Source organism: Moschus berezovskii, chromosome 17 (genome assembly GCF_049115385.1).
Source record: "Moschus berezovskii isolate FMDL1 chromosome 17, NW_MosBer_1.0, whole genome shotgun sequence".
In the NCBI taxonomy this organism is placed as follows: Eukaryota; Metazoa; Chordata; class Mammalia; order Artiodactyla; family Moschidae; genus Moschus; species Moschus berezovskii.
The window spans coordinates 42,636,058-42,655,906 of NC_142476.1; the positions used below are offsets into that span (position 1 = coordinate 42,636,058).

Genomic DNA, 19,849 nt, shown 5'->3' on the forward strand with positions numbered 1-19,849 from the left:
GTAAACTGTCGCAGGGCTGGAGCCCTTGGGTTTCCAAGACAACGGGGCAAGGTGGACGGAGATGAGGTTGCCTTGGGGCCTGTAGGCGCCAAAACCAGGAAGCTGAGGTCCCCGGCAGGGACTGCGGATGCCCAGGGTGCTGCCAGCCGCAGGCAAGATCACTCAGGGCAAGAACACATCTAACTCTCGGGAGGACAAGCGCAGAGCGGCAGCAATGAACCCTGGTTCGTCCCTCAATGGAGTGACGACGCCCGGTGCCTCCACCGTGTTCCCTTTCGTGGTGCAGGGTCGGAGCTCTGCTTCCCAGGCCGCGGGGAGCACGTCTGCATTTAACACAGCGCTGGGGGCCATGTCCACGCTGCTCCATCCCTGAACCCGCGGTCAGAAACGCGGAGGCGCTCAGAAAACGGCTCTGCTCCGCCGGCCTCCTCTCCTCCAGTCCCCGAAGCCCGCGCTACCCCTGCTGTGCAATGCGGACCCCTGGGAGGGGCAGAGCTAATCCAGGGAATGGTCACCCCGGGCGCGTCACCCGGGGGGGCGCGTCCAGGCGGCAGTCACTCCGGGCAGGAGGTGTGACCAGGGAAGTGGTCTCCCCCATCAGGGGTCCGCATCCAGGGGGCGGTCGTCCAGGGCGTAAGGCGCGTCCAGAGAAGTTATCAGCTCTAGCGGGGGGCGCATCCAGGGGCCGGTCACTCTGGGCAGGGACCGAAGTCCTTCCCCGGAGGTCCGCAGCACTTCAGCCGAACAGGAATAGAGAAGCGTTGACCGGGTGCGGTAAGCACCTGACTACCCTCTCCCGGCCGGCCCTCCGCGTCGCCTTGGCAACCGGCCGAGACCCCGCCCCTCCCCTGTAGCGTAAACAGGAAGTGGGCGTGCGCGCGGCTTGCGCTTCCGGCGCAGTGAGGGGCGGGAGCGATTGTGAACGGCGGCGGGCAGGACCAATCGTGGAAGACACCTGGGGGACGAGCCAATCGTCAGGACCGGAGCGGGCGGGACGGGACTAGAGACTGAGGCGGGACTGGCGAGGCGGAGCCAATCGCGGGGGGCCGCGGAGAGGAGCGGCGCCGAGGGTGCGGCGGAGGTAGAGGCGGCCGCGTCGGGTCCGGTCCGGGGTCGTTCGGCTGCGGGCGCTGTGATGCTGCAGCTGCGGGACTCGGTGGACTCGGCGGGCACGAGCCCCACGGCTCTGCTGGCCGCCGGCGAGGAGGTCGGGCCGGGTAGTGGCGGCGGCGGCGGCGGTGGGGGGCGTCCGGGAGCGGGCACGCCGCTGCGACAGACGCTGTGGCCGCTCAGCGTCCACGACCCCACTCGCCGCGCCCGCGTCAAGGAGTATTTCGTGTTCCGGGTGAGGCTGGGGGCGGGGGCGGGAGAGGGCCTGTGGGGCCGGGGCGGGGCAGGGCGGGCGAGCGGGCGGGACCTGTGACGACCTCCGCCCCCGCTCGGCCCGCTCCGCGCAGCCCGGCACCATCGAGCAGGCGGTGGAGGAGATCCGCGTAGTGGTCCGGCCCGTGGAGGACGGAGACATCCAGGGGGTGTGGCTGCTGACCGAGTAAGGGGGCGCGCCCTGGGGAGGGGCCCGGGCTCTTGTGCGCGCCGCAGCGCCGAGGTGACCGCTGCCGCCCGTAGGGTTGATCACTGGAACAACGAAAAGGAGCGGCTCGTGCTCATCACTGACCAGGCGCTCCTCATCTGCAAATACGACTTCATCAGCCTGCAGTGCCAGCAGGTGGTCAGGGTGGCCTTAAACGCGGTGGATACCATCTCCTACGGAGAATTCCAGTTTCCCCCGAAATCGCTCAACAAGTAAGTCTGTTCAGCATAGAGCCCCGCTCCAGGGCCTCCTTAACAGCCCTTCCAAAACCAGCCCCCAGTGGACATCTTGCTTTAATATCAGTAGAGTTTAGAATAGACACAGGTGACTTCTGCCCAGCAGGGTGCATCAAAAGGCATTCTGGCACAAGAGACAACTATTAGGCTGGTAGTAAATGAATTCAGAGTACATTAACATAGGCCTGACACCAGTATTCTTCAGATAAGAGTGAACTCAGCACTTTATCCCTGCCAAGAAAGGATTGGCAGCTGTCACGTCAAACCCTGTTGTTAATTTTTGAAAGAAAAAGGTAGCACATCGCTTTGGTTTACAGATACTATTGAAGATTAAATTTGTAACTGTTTAATGGCCAACTTTCAAGAGCTGATCTTCATCAGTTAGGGAGCTTTGTGAAATATGAGAAACCTAGACATGAGTATACTCAGTTGAATTAAACGGTAAATTTTAGGGTTTTGATGTGGAGATTTGGGTAGGAAATTCAGGAAGATAAGTTCGAAATTCTAAACAACAAAAAAATATTCTGGGAAAAAAGGATTTGAAATTGGAAAAATATTATTTGTTTAATTAGAGTACTAGTGTTAAACTTTATTAACCATATAAAGATTAGCTTAACTAAGTGTACTCAGTTTGTCCTAAGTGCTGAATGCTGTCGTTATTAGACGTGCCATTCCTGTCCAGACCCGCGGGTCCTTGGCTGTCGTGAAATGGCCATCATCAGTCTCGTCTTCACCGGTGGGACCACTCTTTGTTCCCACACCCGGCACTAAGCAGGTGCTCTGGGGCACAGGCCTGCCTGTCAAGTCTGGTCCCTGTCTTGTGACCCTACAGGCGAGAAGGCTTTGGTATTCGCATCCAGTGGGACAAGCAGAGCCGCCCGTCCTTCATCAGCAGATGGAACCCGTGGTCCACCAGCGTGCCGTACACCACGTTCATAGAACACCCGATGGCCGGTGTGGACGAGAAGACAGCCTCTTTGTGCCAAGTAAGGACACGGACACGGATGGCGGCAGCAGTGCTGCCCAGCGGGGACAGGCACCTTCCAGGCCTGCACTGCTCAGTACAGTGGCCATGTGGGGCTGCTGAGCACTTGAACAGTGGCTAAACTAAGAAAATAGTTAACTTAGGTTTAGATAGCCCTATGTGGTAAGTGGATATTGATCAGTGTGGTGCTGTGATGTGGCGGTGGTGGCGGTGATCATTTTGGAGAAGGGCCAAGAAGAGCTTCGGGGTGTGGCAGCCGACCCCCACCCCTGCTAGAGCTGGGCAGGCTGTGTGCTTTTCAGGAGAGGAGGCTGGGGGGTGATGAGCATGGGGTCCGGGACTGGGGACAGGCCCCCTACTTCCAGCCACATACCTTGGCTTGCTGCCTGCCTGGTGGGTGGTGGGGAGGACCAGGTGGGTTACTGTGGCAAAACTCCTTTGAGCAGAAGAGGGAGGTCTGTGAGGACTAGCTCTGGTCTGTCATGGGTGAGCGCAGAGGTGAGAGCCACACCCAGGAGGTGAGCCTATGGGCCGCTGGGTGTGACTGGGAATGTCTCTTGTCCAGGGGTGGGGGACCTTGTGCAGATCATCTGCTCAGACTCCATGTTTTCTCTCTTTGCAGTTGGATGGTTTCAAGGCTCTGTTAATCCAAGCTGTCAAGAAAGCCCAGAAGGAGAGTCCTTTGCCCGGCCAGGAGGGCGGCGTGCTGGTCCTGGAGTGTCCACTCCTAATTGAGACCTATGTGGGGCTCATGTCCTTCATCAACAACGAGGCCAAGCTGGGCTACTCCATGACCAGAGGCAAGATCGGCTTCTAGATGCTACACGTGGGGCTCTTGCCAGGAGAAGCGGCCAGCAGGACTCTGGGGGTGACAGACCTTGGCCGAGCTCCACTTCTGCTGGCAGGGTCCAGGCCCCCTACCTTCAGGAACCTAGGCACCACAAATGCAGTCAGGTGGACCGAGTACTGTAGCTGGATACTGGACAGATGGGAGCTCCAGACACAGCAGAGGGAACCTGTCAGCATCCTGGCCAGGATCTCAGTCTCCGAGTCCCCTGTATCTCCATTTAGCTGCCCATGGTCCCTCCCCACAAGCCCTGGAGCATGTTAACAATAAACGTCGCGTGATTAGCTGCCTAGTTCGCTCCATCCAGGGACATGCCTGGGACCCAGTGCCCATGGTTGCAAGTGTGTGTACAGTTGGTGTCCAGTTTTGCATCTTGAGATTTAATCCATCTTCTTAAAGCTAATGTTGAAGAAGCCAGCAGACCACCAGCCCAGCGAAAGTTGGCCTGCCTTGTCAGCTCCTGACTGTTGCTTTTGTGGAAACACATGCTTGACCTAAAGTCACACTTCTCCTAAAATTTATCATATTGTGTGGATAATACCGATGGTGTCTTTCTTGGGCACCCTCAAAAAGCTTCCCAGAAAATTATTTTAAGACAGGTCATTCGTTTGAGAAAGTCACATTGGTAAGTTCTTTGCACACGATGTTGACATCTCTGTTAGGTTTGTCCTGTCATGGCATATTTTAAAAAGGAATTGCTTAATAATTTGCCTTTAAGGAAGCACTTTTAGAAAGGAACCATATTAGAGTTTCCTGAAGCAGCCTGCCCCACCTCAGGTCCTACTGCTCCGTGCAGACCCCAGCCCGTGGGCAGTCATCGCTCACTGCTCCTGCCCATCCACAGCGGTCTGACTGCTGACCCCCGGGTTCCTTCCTCCTCACTGCCCAGGCTGGCAGAGCTCTAGTTGGCATGGATGTGATGATCCTGATGCAGGGGCCTGTCCACATTGAAAGACTGCCTTACAACTCTGCCTGAGTCTTGAGCTTTTGGTCTCCTAGTAAAGACGTTTAGAATCCAGTGAGTGTCGTTCCTTTTTTAAAGTAGACACAACAACCAAGAGAGGGTCTTGTGTGGTGAGAGCATCTTAGAGCCGAGATGTTCTCCACACTGGATTCGACCCTGGCCTTTGCACAGCCCACTCCCTTCACAGCCACAGGGGTGGTGCCCACCGTCCAGCCTCTGCCTGGGGTGAAGAACCCTTATTCCTCCAGTGTCCTTAGCCCTGGCCAACTGCCTGAAGCACCTGGATCATTCCAGGCGGACACTCCCTGCAGAGACCTGACCTTAACTGAGCTGCCCTGGGACCCACAGCCCTGGCCTCCAATTCTGCTCCAGCACAGGCCCACGTGACACACAGGCCATGCTTCAGAGTGCTCAGGGACGGAACAGAGGCTCTGTGCAGAATGGGCCCTGTGTCGAGGGTGGGATGGGGGACTGGCCACTTGGGGTGCAGTTACTTCCCCTAAGACAAGTGAACCCCAAACTTAAAACTGACTTGGAAGACTTTCCTGTGATTTAAAACTTTTAAAAAAGCATTAGCCATTTTATAAATGAACAAATATTTATTTTAAATAACAAAAATTACAGTTTATTCCATACATATTTACAAAACCACCTTGCTATAGCAAAATGAAAGCAAATTCTTTCCTCTGGGCCCTGGAAGGAAAACTCGCCCAAGATGCTCTGCTTCTGTCCCATGGCCAATGTGTGCCACCTGGGACTGACCATGCCCGGGTCCTACGTGCAGTCGCCTCGCTGCCCGAAGGCCGTATGCACCCCCTCCTCCATCTCCAGGAAGCACAGGCAGAAGTGGTCCTTGCTAAGGAGGGCTAGAGAGTCCCCGCTCGGATGCCAGCACAGGGAGAGCACCTGGAAGTCACCTGAAGAAGACAGGTGGCCAGAGGTTAGGGGAGACCCGGGTCCCAGGGTGACCCAGGTGGGAGTCCCAAAGTTCAGCAGGTGGGCCCCGAGGTTCACAGACAGGTGCCTCCCCAGAGCATCTGCTTGTGTCCCTGCCCACACTCACCTTCCCCAGGCACCTGCACCGACACGCAGCCTGCCGGCGACCACAGGTACACCTTGCTGCCCCCCGTGCAGATGGCCAGCCGGGGCTGCTGCGGGCCCCACTGGAAGGCTCGCACAGTGCACAGCTGCTCCAGCACCGCCAGTGGTCTCAGCTTCCGGATGTCCCAGATCCACACGGCGTTGGGGACGCTGTCTGATGAGGAAGGGGCACCCAGGCTCACGTTCACCCCTCGCTGCTCTGCTTCAGCCCCCAGCCCTTTACCAGTGAGGATGCCCACCTTCCCCAGGGTCACGGGGCGGGGCGGGGAAGGGGCCATATCCTGTGGGCCTGGAGCCCTGCTCTTTCCCAAACATGGAGCAGACGGTGTGGAAGCTTGGGCTTGAGTGGCTGCTGCTCTGACGGGGCGATGGGCCCCAGACACTACTGCTGCAGGACGTTCACCCTGCCAGCAGCGGCAGAATGGGTGAAGTGAGCGCGGGAGGCCCGGACCCCGGAGGAGGCCGACAGGGGGACAGCACACACACGGGACGGGCCACTGACCGTTCCTCGTGGCCAGGAAGTAGTTGTCAGGACTGAAGGCCAGCGCCCCGATGCCGATCCTGGGGTTGGCTCTGTCAGCGGCCGGCTTTAGGGTCTGTAAGGAGACCGGCATCGAGGCAATCTCGTCTGGGTGGGAAAAGAGAGTGTCCTGAGCCTCTCCGTGAGCGAGCAGCCTGAGTCTGCGGTGCTGCCCGCAACGGGAGAGGTGCTGACCCTAACTGCCCATGGGGCGAGGAGGACATGTGACAGCAGGGGCAGGCAGGCCCTGACGTGTGGGCACCTGGCCTGCCCTCCCCTGCGAGGCTGTGGTTCCAGAGCTGTGACAGGCCCGGCAACACCACAGGGCCTGGTGGTCGGCCCAGGCCCAGTGGCTCTTCTAATGCCCCAGTCACTCCCATTTTATGGATGATGAAACTGAACCAGAAGTGACCTCTGTGCCCCAGATGCAGCTGCAGCTCCTCCCTGAGCCCTCTGATGGCCTCCCACTCACCCAAGAAAAGGTCAGCATTCATTAAAAAAAAGTCGCTCTCAGGACCAGCCAACAATCAGGAGACCCAGGGCATGTATTCAATTCACGGAGCCAGAGCTCAGGCAGCCTGCTGGCTCTCAGCTGAGGACGTGGTCCACCAGGTATCGCCGGAGAGGAAAAGGATTGAAAGGAAAAAAGGGACTATCTGGAGTCTCCCTGGACTGAGAGGGCTTTTTCTCATAATGAAAAGAAAGGAAAGGGAGGAAGACAAGGGCGGCACCACCAGCCGAGCCGCTCACATTTGCTCTCTGAGGACGTCATGGGTCCGGCCGCTGCTCGGGGCGGAGGGAAGGCCAGGTGGCCCAGTGGCGGACTCTTCTCGGCCTCTTTGTACACCACCTGGAAGAGAGATGGCCCAGGCAGCACATGAGGCTGTGGTCCCTCTCTGTGCCCTCCTGGACCTTTTCCACGAGGGCCCGCCTGCAACTGGCATTTCAGTGGAGACAGGTGACAGATGGGCCGGGGTGGGGGCACTTGTCACCAGAGGCCAGATGGGAAGGGCAAACGGCCGTGGGGTGAAGGACCCAAGGTGAACCCTGTGAGGCCTCAGGTCAGTCCCACTCCTGCACCTCTAGTGGGTCCTCGAGTCACCACCCTTGTCGAGACGTCCACCCACTCACAGGCTCCCCAGAAACCCACCCAGACCCCAGGGCTCGATAGTGGCCTACCCACTGCTTCCTCCTCACCCCACATCTGTCTTACTTGGGTCCCTCACCTGCGGGCAACTCACCAGGGTGTCTGCCCCCATCCCTGCCATCCCTGCCCTGAGGCCGGGATGTCTGCCCCCAGTCCCTCTGTCCCCGCCCCGAGAGAGGCTGTCTGTCTGGGTCCCCATGGTCTCCTGCACCCTGTCAGGGGCCTGCCAGATCAACAGAGCTCGATCCCTCCTCAGGGCCTCTGCACTGCTGTTCTGTTCACACTGCCTGAATTGCTCTTCCCCAGACCCTGCACCACTTCCTCACAAGGTCCGCCATGGGGCTCCTTGGCAGGCAGCCTTCCTACCCTCCCAGGGAAGGCTCCACGGGGAAGAAGCCGCCTGCTGACCTCTGCCTGGCCCAGAGCAGGAGCTGGTCCCAGAGTCGTGGGGCTGGGGGTGGAGGAGGCTGGGAAGGACACCACTTGGGACCCTTTGGGAACATGGCAGGAGAAACAAGGGCCACGGGAACGTCTGCATTTAGAACGTTTCAGCATCAGAAGGTCCTGGGACGTGAGCCCCTGTCACTTACACTGATAGTGTAGAGTGAAAGAGCAGCTTTCTCCCTTCCTCACACTTCCAGACTTACTATTTTGGGATTATTCACGGTTGCAGGATGCCCAAACTCTGTGATCATTTTCCAAGTCACGTGGTTAAGAATCCGCACCTGGGGAGAACCACGTGGTCAGAGCCTCCGGGACGCTGGCTGTGCTGGGCTTTGCCCCACAGGCCCCCTCCCACCTTTCCATCGTAGCTCCCGATCGCCAGGAACTGACTGCTGGGGCTCCAGGCCACGGACTTGATACCCAGGGACCACTCGTAAGCACAGAAGGCGGACAGCAGCCGGCCATCCAGTGAGTAGAGCAGGACCTTGTACTGCAGAGAGATAGTGAAGGCATTTACTGAACCTGCGGCGTGCGAGGCGGCCACCCCAGGGGAGTGAGACTTGGGCGGGGACCCTGCCCTCCTCCACAGTGGTGGGAAGTGGAGACGGGGACGGCACTGGAGGAGCAGAGAGAACGTTGTGGAAAAGGGGAAGCTGGGTCTTAAATCTAAAGACTTGTAATAAAAGCGCCTCAGCTCAACATCTGAAAAAGGCAGAGTTCACGCTTGAGGCATTCAGAGGGTGAGAGACACAGACAACAGTGCTACGGGCAGAGTGCGTCCCGAGTGGGTTCCCTACCTCCAGGCAGGAGTCCCAGGCGGCCAGCACGCAGCCGTTGGGGGCCCACTCGATCCCTGCCAGGTCCTGAGTGTCCGTGTCAAAGTGCTTCCCAGGCGGGCGGGGGGGAAACAGACGACATTGAGTACGTTTTCTTCAACAAATACATGAACACCTATCTCACACCCGATGTGTTAGCACAGTATTTAATCTCATCTAGCCATGGGCAGAAACACCTACACCTGTGTCCTCCTGCCACGACAGGCTGAGCGACGTGCAGCCGCGATGTGGCTCAGGCCTCCATGCAGCTGAGTCTCACACCTTTAAGATCAGCTCAGGGGAGACCCTCCCAGGACGTCGCTGCCCTGGTCAAGGGGGCCACCATCTGATGGCATCCGGGATCCAGCCCAGCCCTGGGTGTCTGTGCCTGGCAGCCTCCTGCCCATCCAGGCACGTGGTCTGTATTAACCTGCAGCTCACTCCTCCTGATGTGGGCACGCGGACGCTAACAGCACTGAGCCAACGAGAAGCCTGGCGACTCCCATCTGCGGGACTGAACTGCTAACACCCTGTGGGGCCCACGCGGTCTCACCGGATCCTGTGAACACCCATGTGCGTGCCACGGGGTAACAGGCAGCACCCACCTTTGAAAACACGGAGCTGTCTCACGCCGCCCCAAAGAGCCTCTGGGATCTTTGAGAACGCACCGCTGCCCCCACCCCCGCTCCCAGGGCTGCGCCTCACCCGTAGCAGCTGCCAGTCACTGCAGACGAAGATGCTCACATAGTCCCTGCAGTCCCGCCTCTCTGCCAGCGCCAGGTAGCGGCCGTCCCTGGTGAAGGTTATTCCTGCCAAGAAATGGGAAAGGTCCTGGGATCAAGAAGCAGTGGTTTGCATGTTAGAAGGAGAGAAGGCAGAGGTCTGAAGAGGGGACGCAGCACACAGACCCCAAGTCTGCAGCAGAGTGTGGGCACATGAGGCAGGGTCCCCATACCCTCGATCACGCTTCTGACGTACAGAGAACCTGTGAGACACACAGGGCGCCCTGAGCCTCGATGAGCCCCTAAATGTTACTGGGAAGTGTGGAGCCCTATGGGAGGCTGTATTCTTAGGAAATCAACTGCAAGAAGCTCAGCTGGGTCAACGCAGGCTCGTCACCACAGCTCCTATTTTTACTTTTGATTTTAAATTTGGGAGAAGTCAATTTAAGGTGAAAATCTGGCTGAAACGTCAGACTGTCCCTTCCAGGTCCACATCGGTGAACTGAGTCCTCAGCCACATTTCACACCTCAAGAGAACACCTAAGAGACAGAGCTGCTGTTTCACCAAGAAGCATGCGTGTCGTCTGCAGAGACACTAACATGCAAACAATGAAAACAATAAATGAACAACTGCATTTCATTCACGCTGAGTTTAAGCCGCTGATGGCAAGAGAAAGAACAGAAAAACCTCTCAAATCATGTGATGCTTCCTTCTGTTTATTAAATAGAAGACAATCAAGTAGTTTCATGATTCGGGGGGGCGGTGTTGATGACCTCTTGGGTTCAGTTAAACTCGTGTGGGGGGTTCTCTGAGGGCACAGTGGACACATGCCCTTCGTCCCTCCTCTGAGATGTATGGATGGGACAGGTCACTATTCCCCTCTACAGAGCTCAGAGTTAAGTCAATGGAGGATTCAGTTCAAAATCCGCTCTGTGGGGTGGGGTCCCGGGACTGATGCGAACAAGAAAGGATCTGACACCCAGCTCTGTGACAGACATACAGGATTTGCATGTAAACCCTTCTTTGATATCTGTTAAACGACATTCTCTTTAGTCGTGATCACAGAACAGGGAAGCCCTGCTCTTCTGGAGACACAGGTGGGGGAAGGCTTACAGAGAAGAGGATCTCCTCTTACTAGGAGATCGAGGACGTACTTTAAGATAAGCAGGGGGAGGGGTGGGTATAAAAGATTGGCTATGAGCTGAAATACAGGTGAGGCTACTTTTGTCTGTGTTCGAAGTTTTCCAGGATAAAAGGTCTCCAAACCCCCAAACAACTACAGAGAAATGGCCTCTGAGCAACTGACGACTCACCCTGCTGACAAGCCTTCGGGTATTTGATGTAGGACACGGACTTTGTGCACAAGGACCAGACAGTTATCCGCAGCTGCCGGGGAAGGGGGAGGAAGAGAAAGGAAACAGCATAGCTTAGCTTTCTCGGAAAGACTGTTGCGAGTCATAAGCCAGATTGCCTGCACCTAAACAAGAGATTTCGGAGAAGGCAATGGCAAGCCACTCCGGTACTCTTGCCTAGAAAATCCCATGGATGGAGGAGCCTGCTAGCCTGCAGTCCGTGGGGTCGCTAAGGGTCGACATGACTGAGCGACTTCACTTTCACTTTTCACTTTCACACATTGGAGAAGGAAATTGCAACCCACTCCAGTGTTCTTGCCTGGAGAATCCCAGGGACAGGGGAGCCTGGTGGGCTTCCGTCTATGGGGTCACATAGAGTCGGACACAACTGAAGTGAATTAGCAGCAGCAGCAGCAAACAAGAGATTTACTGAAGTAAAAGCATCAGGAGTCCCGGGGTGTTTTCTGTCTGAAGAAGTGTGTCAAACTCACATCTACAATTGCTAATTTTTTTTTTTGATGGTGCTATGTGGCTTGCAGGATCTTTGTTCCCCAACCAGGGATCAAACCCAGGACACGGACGTGAAAGTGCTGAATCCTAACCACTGGACCACCAGAGAACTCCCACAATTGTTAAATTTAATGGTCTTGGCATTTGGTTTTCATTTTGTGACAATATTATCTGAGTGACACAAAATTAAACATAAGTGCATTCTAGTTTAAAGTACGGTCAGCGCCCCTTTCTGCCTGATAAATTAAGCTTTAATGCAGGCACAGCAGCCCATGGAGGGTCCAGTATTTCTGGGGGATTCAGCATCCAGGGGTCCAAGAAGGCATACCCTGGGATAACAGGCTGGGGGTGCTACAGTCAAAGTTTTCACATAGTAGCAAACCTAAAAATGTTTCTCAGAGAAACACATCTAGGAGAGAAAGCCACACTGCATGCCCCCAGTCTCTTGAAGCAGTGAAGAGGGTGAGTGGCTCTGCCTCGCCAGGTGGCTGGGCCTGGGGTCGGCAGGGACAGGGAGTGGCCCAACTGTCCGAGTGGAGGCTCTGCAGAAGATTTCTGGGGGAACCCACTGCAGGCACGTCACACACAGGGGCTGGAAGAAGCTGTGCCAATGAAGGACCAGCACACCCAAACCCCCCATAGTCCCCTGACGTCATGTGTTTGGGAGGCATATGCACACCACTCAAGCTGTCTCTGATTTATGGTTGGATTTCAAAGGTTCTTCCCACTCAGAGCTCCTGCCCAGGGTCCTGCATCCCAAGGGCGCCCAAGGCTTGAAGAGCAAATGAATGAGGAGGTTAGAGACACACAGATCAGATGTCTCCAGGGAAAGATGTAAATTCGCGCATTGTTGTTGTTCAGTAGCTAAGTCATGTCCGACTGACTCTAAGACCCCACAGTCTGCAGCACACCAGGCTTCCCTGTTGTTCACTATCTCCCCAAGTTTGCTCAAACTCATGTCCACTGACTCAGTGATATCATCCAATCAACTCATCCTCTGTCACTCCCTTCTCTCTTGCCCTCAATCTTTCCCAGCATCAGGGTCTTTACCAATGAGTCGGCTCTTTGCATCACTGAAGTTCTTTTCTACTGCTGAATCAAAGGACCTGTCTAAATCCTTAAAGATTGAGATGTTCTTTTTAAAAACCTTTTTTTTTTTTTCATTAAAACTGGGCAAAAAGATTACATAACAACATTCATGAGCTTGTAATGCTCTAACCATTTATGACATACATCCTCCCCGCTAGATCATTCACTCCAATCCTCCCAAGTGATCAGGACAAGGGGTGGGGGGTGACCATCCTGTGGCTGAGGCAGGCATTTGGGGTGCCCACTCACGTGGAATTCCGTCGTGTTGAGGATGTGGCGCCCGTCGGGGCTCCAGCAGGAGGCCACCAGCCCTGCCGAGCCCTCGTCTATCTTGCAGTGCCACTCTGGCTGCTCCAAGGACCACACCTGGACTCACAAAAGAGATGAATCCGTTTGCTACTCAGGCTTAAGAACAACTGGCCATGAGCTGCGTGGAGGCAAAGACGGGCAAACTCTCAGAATCCCGCAGTGAGGAGGACAGGCCCTGGGCTGCACCACTTGTCAGTGATGTCACCCTGTTGTGGTTTGAAGGCTTTACTCCCTTTGCTGTCTGAGGCCTCACTGAGTTAAGTGTGGGGTCTACAACAAGACGTATCTCAGCACTCCCTCAACTCAGGAACCAGCTGGGCTGCTTGCTGAACACTTCCTGTTACAGGATGAACTAAGTGACAGATCAAGGACATTTACACGCTTTCTTGCTTCTAAAAGTACTTAAACTATTCGAGCACTATTATAATGTTAAAAGAATACGGGCTTTGACCTGTGCAGCCCCTTCCTCCATACCAGAAGGACACAGAACAAGGCCCTGGGTGGGGGCTGTGCTTGAGGGGAGGGGGGAAATCCATCCGGAGGTACCTGCACGAGCCCCCGCTTGTACAGGGCGCACAGGATGAAGAGCGAGTCGGCTGACCACTCGAGGTGCTGGATCTGGTCCAGGCACGTGTAAAGCTGGAGGATCTGCAGGGTGTTCGCATCCCTGACCACCAACCGGTACTGGACGCAGGAAGCCTGGAGGGGGAGAGGAGAGGTCATGGCGGGGTGGGCTCTGGAGGAGGGCGCTCTTGGGATGGCAGCGTGCCCTCTGGTCAAGATGGTTGCCTCCTCTCCCTGCACACACGCTTTCCGTCTAGATGGTCTTGTGCTTACCATGTGGACAGCCTATTCCGAACAAATATGAGTTAGCAGAAAGATGAAGCGTAAATGTAAAACTAGGTGCCCAGCTATTAAGCCCCAGGAGGAAGCATTGCTGCAGAACTCTACGGGCGTCATTTCTGCTCCTGTCTTCACTGCGTGACAAATGCTAAAGCAGGACATGGCACTAGGAAAAGGCCTTCTGAGAACAACCAGCTCCCCTCTGGTTTCACCACCTGCAAACAAGCTGTGTGTGAGGCATGAGGAGGGGCTCCAGGCTGCCAGTGAGAACGACCCAGGAACACAGCCTCCTCTGGTTCAGTCTAACTTGGACCCAAACCAACAGAAAGTCAATATACAGGTCTGAAATTCTGCAAGTGTGAGGACACGTCGTAAATGTCCATCTATCTGTGATGAGAGAACAGATTAATAGACACTGGTGACTGCCCACAGGTCCTGACACAGGCTCCTGATGAAACCCTTGGAAAGTCCTGGGGGGCGGGAGCATCTCTTATGCTACTGAGGCAACTCTGGGTGGGCTCCTGGGGGGATTGTCACCAGAGAGATCAAGCCAAGATTAGAGGTTTGGAATCCTCAGCCCTGCTCTCCTCTTCTCTTCAGCAAAAAGGGCTCAAAATGGAGTGAATGATCAGGTCTATGTGGTGAAGCCTCCAAAAACCTCCAAAGATGCAGGGTCCAGAGCTTCTAGGTGGGCAAGCACACCCACATCCTGGGAGGGGGAGTGAGTGCAAGTCACTCAGTTGTGTCTGACCCTTTGCGACCCCATGGACTATACAGCCCATGGAATTCTCCAGGCCAGAATACTGGAGTGGGTAGCCTTTCCCTTCTCCAGGGGATCTCCCTAACCCAGGGATCAAATCTAGGTCTCCCACACTGCAGGCAGATTCTTCACCAGCTCCACAGGGACAGAACTCCTGCACTCGGGACCCCCAGATCTCACCCTCTTTCTTCATGTGCCTGCTCACCTGCTCCATTATCACACCCTTAATAACATGGTAAATCTGTTTTCCTGAGCGCTATGAGTCACTCTAGTAAATTAATGGAAACTAAAGAGGAGGTCATGGAGCCTACATCCAGTTGGTCAGGAGCAAAGGTGACAACCTGGACTTTCAATTGCAGTCTGAACGGTGGGGGGCAGTCTTGTGGGACTGAGCCCTTCACCTGTGGGCTCTGCACTCTCTCAGGTGGACAGAGTCAAAACAGAGTCAAACTGCAGGACACCCAGCTGGTGCTGGGGAGAACTGCTTGGTGCGGGGAAAACCCCACATAGTAGGTGACCAGACGTTTCAGAAGTGTTGAGTATGATAGTTGTTTGAGAGGAAAAGGGACTGACAGAGGGAGGGCTGGGGGGTTTCTTGCACATCTATTAACTTATGATTCCTGGGGTCGCAAAGAGTCGGACACAACTGAGTGACTGAACTGAACTGAACCCTGAGTTTGGAAACATTTAACTATTAATACAGTGTTCTTAAAGTACAGTTACTTTATGTCCATATGTGTTAATAATATCCAAATCCAAGCAAATGACTTCTATGACTGATCATACTTATCTATTAACCAGAGAGTGCATCACCATTCAAAAATCAAGAACTGACTTCTGAATGTTAACTGCCTCATGTTGGTACTTATCAAGGTCAAACTGGACTGTTAGGTTTTTGTTTTATGAACTTTCATTTTTAAAAAGACAATGAGTTCCACCTGGAAACAAAAGAGTGAGAGATGGACTGCTGATCAGAGCAAATATGTGTCCTTGCTTATTTTCTCACTTTGTAGCTTTGAAAGCTGTGATCAGTTACCACAAACTCCTGGTGAAATGAAATGTCTGTAGCAACACTTCGAAAAACTGTATCAAATCTGTTGCAAGATGTTAAAAATGGCAACACGGCCCTACTTTTCTCAGCACTTAGGACAGAGCTCTGAAGAAAGAACACGGTTCCAGTAACAGTACTACCTAGGCTGGCAATTTCAATGAGAATGTAAAAACTAAAATGTGCCAAAGCTAAATGAGGAAATGTAATCTCTGTCTCCATAACTCACTGGAAGTTTCGTGTCAGCGAGTGAAAGTCACTCAGGTGTGTACAGACTCTTCGCAATCCCATGGCTATACAGTCCATGAAATTCTCCAGGCCAGAATACTGGAGTGGGTAGCCTCTTCCTTATCCAGGGCACCTTCCCAACAAAGGAATTGAACCCAGGTCTCCCACATTGCAGGCGGATTCTTTACCAGCTGAGCCACCAGGGAAGTTTCATAAATGACCAAAAAACAAATTTATTTGGGAGTATGCTGAAAAGTATACCAAGGCTTTTGGGGTGCCATTTAAGCTAAAGATATTTTGTATTTTGTAGCTGAATACCATACTATGTGATTTAGAATAAAACCTCCATAAAGAAGGTAAACATGTAATTTGAGGTATCAATACATCCATCCTCAAGGATAAACGGAATGTTAACAAAGCTCAAACTGAAAAGACAAAACAGGATGCATCAGTTAATACTTAATGAAACGAAGTACAGTTTTTAAAAAGCATTTTTTCCCCTTAATGTCTCTCCAATGCCAATTATCACCCACCCACCACACTTCTCCCCAAGATTTTGAGGATGTACACTGATCATACTGGTATATTTCAAAACTTACATTTCATGTATGAGAGCTCAGTTATGTGAGAAACATTCTGCCACCCATGGAATGAGCAACTCAGATCCCAGGAGTGTGGACCACTCTCTTTATCTGAGCACAGAATGCTAGTTACCTAAATCATTCATCTGGCGTGTGGTAAAGACCCTTGAAGGGGGCTGGAAAAGGTGACAACAGCACTGCACCATTTTATAGCCAACAGGACTACATACCTTTTGTTACAAACAAACAACAACTTATAGTCAAAGCTATGGTTTTTCCAGTAGTGGTGTAATGATGTGAGAGTTGGACAATAAAGAAGGCTGAGTGCCAAAGAATTGCTGCTTTTGAGCTGTGGTGTTGGAAAAGACTCTTGAGAGTTCCTTGGACAGCAAGGAAATCAGGGCTGCTGCTGCTGCTGCTAAGTCACTTCAGTTGTGTCTGACTCTGTGCGACCCCACAGATGGAAGCCCACCAGGCTCCTACATCCCTGGGATTCTCCAGGCAATAACACTGGAGTGGGTTACCACTTCCTTCTCCAAAGAGTGAAAGTGAAAAGTGAAAATGAAGTCGCTCAGTCGTGTCCGACTGTTGGGACCCCATGGACTGAAGCCTACCAGGGTCCTCCATCCATGGGATTTTCCAGGCAAGAGTACTGGAGTGCCTTGCCATTGCCTTCCTCCTAAAGGAAATCAACCCTAAAAACTCATTGGAAAGACTGATGCTGAAAGTGAAACTCCAATACTTTGGCCACCCGATTCGAAGAGCCAACTCATTAGAAAAGACCCTGAAGCTGGGAAAGACTTAGAGCAGGAGGAGAAGCGGAAGACTGAGGATGAGATGGTTCAATGGCATCACTGAGTCAATGGACGTGAGTCTAAGCAAACTCCAGGATATAGTGAAGAATAGGGAAGCCTGGCGTGCTGCAGCCCATGGGGTCACAAAGAGTCGGACACGACTGAGTGACTGAATAACGAGTCCACGTTTACCGTGTCCTCAAGTCTGTGAAGACAGTGTTGCTTTTACCTGCTTTTAACAGATGGAAACCGAGGTGCAGGCAGCTTCCCGGGTTCCCAGAACGCAGCACCTGTCCAGGTACCCTGCTCGGAACCACTGCCCAGGTCACCCGCCCCGGGCCCACACCCGCTACCTCCATCCGGGTCCCAGGTACGCCCCACCCCCTTGGTTCCTCGCCGCCCCGTGTGGACACGCGCCTCCTCGCGGAAGGCGCGCCCTCGGCCCAGGCCCGGCAGCAGCTCACCAGATACTTGCCGTCCGGGGAGAACTTGCAGAGCAGGCTAGAGAGCTTGAACACCTCGGAGAAGTTCATGGCAGTCGCTGCACCCGGAGGCCCGCCAAGCCCCGCCGGCTCCGCCAGCCGCAACCGCCCCTCCGCGACCGGAAGTGACGGAAGGGCGGGAAGAGCGCCGCAGCCAATCACGACCCTGCCTGGCGCGCGGCATTGTGGGGCTTGTAGTTCGCTGCCCCGCCCTACGCGCGCAGCTGCGCTTTAAAGGAGGCAAGGTATTTCGTCCAACCCGGGATTTCCCGGTGCTCGCGTGTGGGAAGTCCCCTCCAACTAGGGTTGTTACATAAAATGCAGACAGTGCACTACAGCTGAATTTAGATAAACTACGAATCATTTTCTAGGATAAATATGTTCCCCAATACTACGTGGCACATATGCTTAAAAACTATCCGTTTGTCTGAAGTTGGAGCAGGAAATGGCAACTCGCTCCAGTATTCTTGCCTAAAGAATCCTGTGGACAGGAGAGCCTGGTGGGCTGCTGTCCATGGGGTCGCACAGAGTCGGATACGACTGAAGTGACTTAGCATGCAAACATGCATGTCTGAAGTTAAAATGTGTCGTCCTATGTACCTGTGTATTTGTATTCATGTATTTATATCTACTGTGTATTTGTATTCATGTATTTGTATACACACACAAATATGAAATATGGTGCATAGTACGTATATTATATTCTATACATAGAGTATGAATAAATATTCGTTTTTCTTCGTTTGTCTTTTGGCCAAGTCCGGCAACATGCTTCCAGTGAGGCCCTCGCTTCTCGATTAGGAACTCTTCTGATCCAAGAGTGAACGAATTTCGCGCTTGCACAGCGCATAGAGCTCCTGGATCTTGCGCGCCCGCCTGTCCATCACACGCGCGCACCTGCGCTTGGACCCGCGAGGAGAAAAACAACACCCGGGCCGGAGCCAGAGCCCTGCCGCAGCCCGCACGGCACGGACTGGAGCAAGCTACTGCGCTGGCGCTGGCTCTGCTGGCCTCGCTCGCCGCCCCGCGCGCGCCTGTCCTCTTGCCCACTAGGGACTCCTGGTCCTTTTCGCCCTCGCGACCCCGCCAGGCCCTGCCGGCGCCTCTAGATCGCGCGGACCGGGACACCCGCCCCGGCTCTGGCGTCCTGAGAACCGAGACCCGGCCCGGGTCCTACTCGCATCCGCGCGAATCCGGCCTGAGCCTGTGCCCTGGGGAAGCCCCCTCCAACTTCGCAGAACAAACGGGTAGGCGTCCTGCTCGGCGGTGCCAGCTGTCTTTGTCCCCGGCCATATCAAACCCTGTGTGTGATTCGTCTTTGGGTACCCCAACCCCCATACCCCGCACCTTGCAAGCAGTAGGTGTTCAGTAAAGGTGTGTGGCAGTCAGCCAGACGGGCCAGGTGAGGTGCGGACCCGTGCACCAGCCCTGGCTGCGCGCAGTTCCAGGGCAACTCTGCCGCGCGGGTTCCCGTGGCCTTGAGGCAGGTAACGTTGAGCGCCAGAAGGCAGCGCACAGCAGGTACCCGCTGCCTTGAGTAGTTCAAAAGTCGCCAGCTTGTCGGTTTCTTCAGCCAAGGCCTTAGGACTAGGTGGAAGCCCTGAAGACCCCGTCTGCCCTGCAGGGGCGACCGGTCTATGGAACCACAGGTGTGGGCGCCTTAGGAAAGTCTTGGCCTGAAGAGGGTCTCTGATCGTAGAAATCAATTCCCAGTGCACTACCCACGTGTCGCCCTGCACACCCGCGCATACCTGCGCAGCGCGGAACGAAACCCAGCCCCTGGCGCGCGAGGCGGTGGCCGGGGGAGGGAGCAAGGTGCCGGCTTCGAAAAGGGAGTGTTTGTGTTCGGAATTACTCCCTGGGTGCTGTGGGCACATCTTCCGCTGGGCCGAAAGAGTCTCGTCCAGAGGGTATTCCCGCAGATCCACAATGCGGACAGGGGCGGAAGCGGAGCTGTGACCTCGGCTGGGCGAGCGGTGTAGGTGGCGATCCCGCCAGGGCGGAGGAGCCCGGCTAGTACCACCCGGAAGCGGGCGGCTTCACTTAATCCCGGGTCCTGGGGTTGCGACTTTCATCTCCCCACCCCCTGCCCCCGCCGCAGGCCACAGACAGTGCGCGCACTCGGCAGACCTGGGTGGCCGCGCTCCTACGATGCCCAGCCCTTCCCCTGCCCCGTGGATCCTCTGCTCCCGGAGCGGAGGGGTCCCGCGCCCATGGGGACGGAGGACCGGGACCCGGAAGATGCAGCGACCCGGGGACAGGAAGGCGTCGGACCGCGGGGTCCGCACCTCTCCCCACCACGCGCGCGCCCCTAAGCCGGCCGAGAGCCACTGTCCCGTTTCCGCAGCATCAGGGCCCCAGAGCCCGGCCCGCGTCCAACCCGAGGTAGGCGGCCCCGCCGGGACCCGGAGAGGCGACGCGCGCCAAAAAGCGGCGGGAAGGAGGCGGGGCGGAGCGCGCCCCGGGACCCCGACTCGGAC

The 19,849-nt window shown here is 55.1% G+C and overlaps 2 protein-coding genes across 2 annotated transcripts; one reads left to right on the plus strand and one right to left on the minus strand.

The window, feature by feature from the left end:
- The first annotated feature begins 1,031 nt into the window (after window positions 1-1,031).
- TPRG1L (tumor protein p63 regulated 1 like) lies at window positions 1,032-3,943 on the plus strand. Its single transcript, XM_055419416.2, has 5 exons — window positions 1,032-1,345; window positions 1,458-1,549; window positions 1,627-1,803; window positions 2,660-2,813; window positions 3,435-3,943. The coding sequence occupies exons 1-5, from the start codon at window positions 1,136-1,138 to the stop codon at window positions 3,627-3,629; spliced, it is 828 nt and encodes a 275-aa protein (XP_055275391.1). The 5' UTR covers window positions 1,032-1,135; the 3' UTR covers window positions 3,630-3,943.
- Window positions 3,944-5,264: 1,321 nt separating this feature from the next.
- On the minus strand, window positions 5,265-17,483 carry WRAP73 (WD repeat containing, antisense to TP73). The gene is made up of 12 exons (XM_055419415.2): window positions 17,352-17,483; window positions 13,180-13,332; window positions 12,574-12,690; window positions 10,687-10,759; window positions 9,356-9,459; window positions 8,633-8,719; window positions 8,191-8,325; window positions 8,039-8,116; window positions 6,995-7,094; window positions 6,227-6,352; window positions 5,687-5,878; window positions 5,265-5,540 (listed from the first exon to the last, which is right to left on the minus strand). The coding sequence occupies exons 1-12, from the start codon at window positions 17,418-17,420 to the stop codon at window positions 5,398-5,400; spliced, it is 1,377 nt and encodes a 458-aa protein (XP_055275390.1). The 5' UTR covers window positions 17,421-17,483; the 3' UTR covers window positions 5,265-5,397.
- Window positions 17,484-19,849: the final 2,366 nt, after the last annotated feature.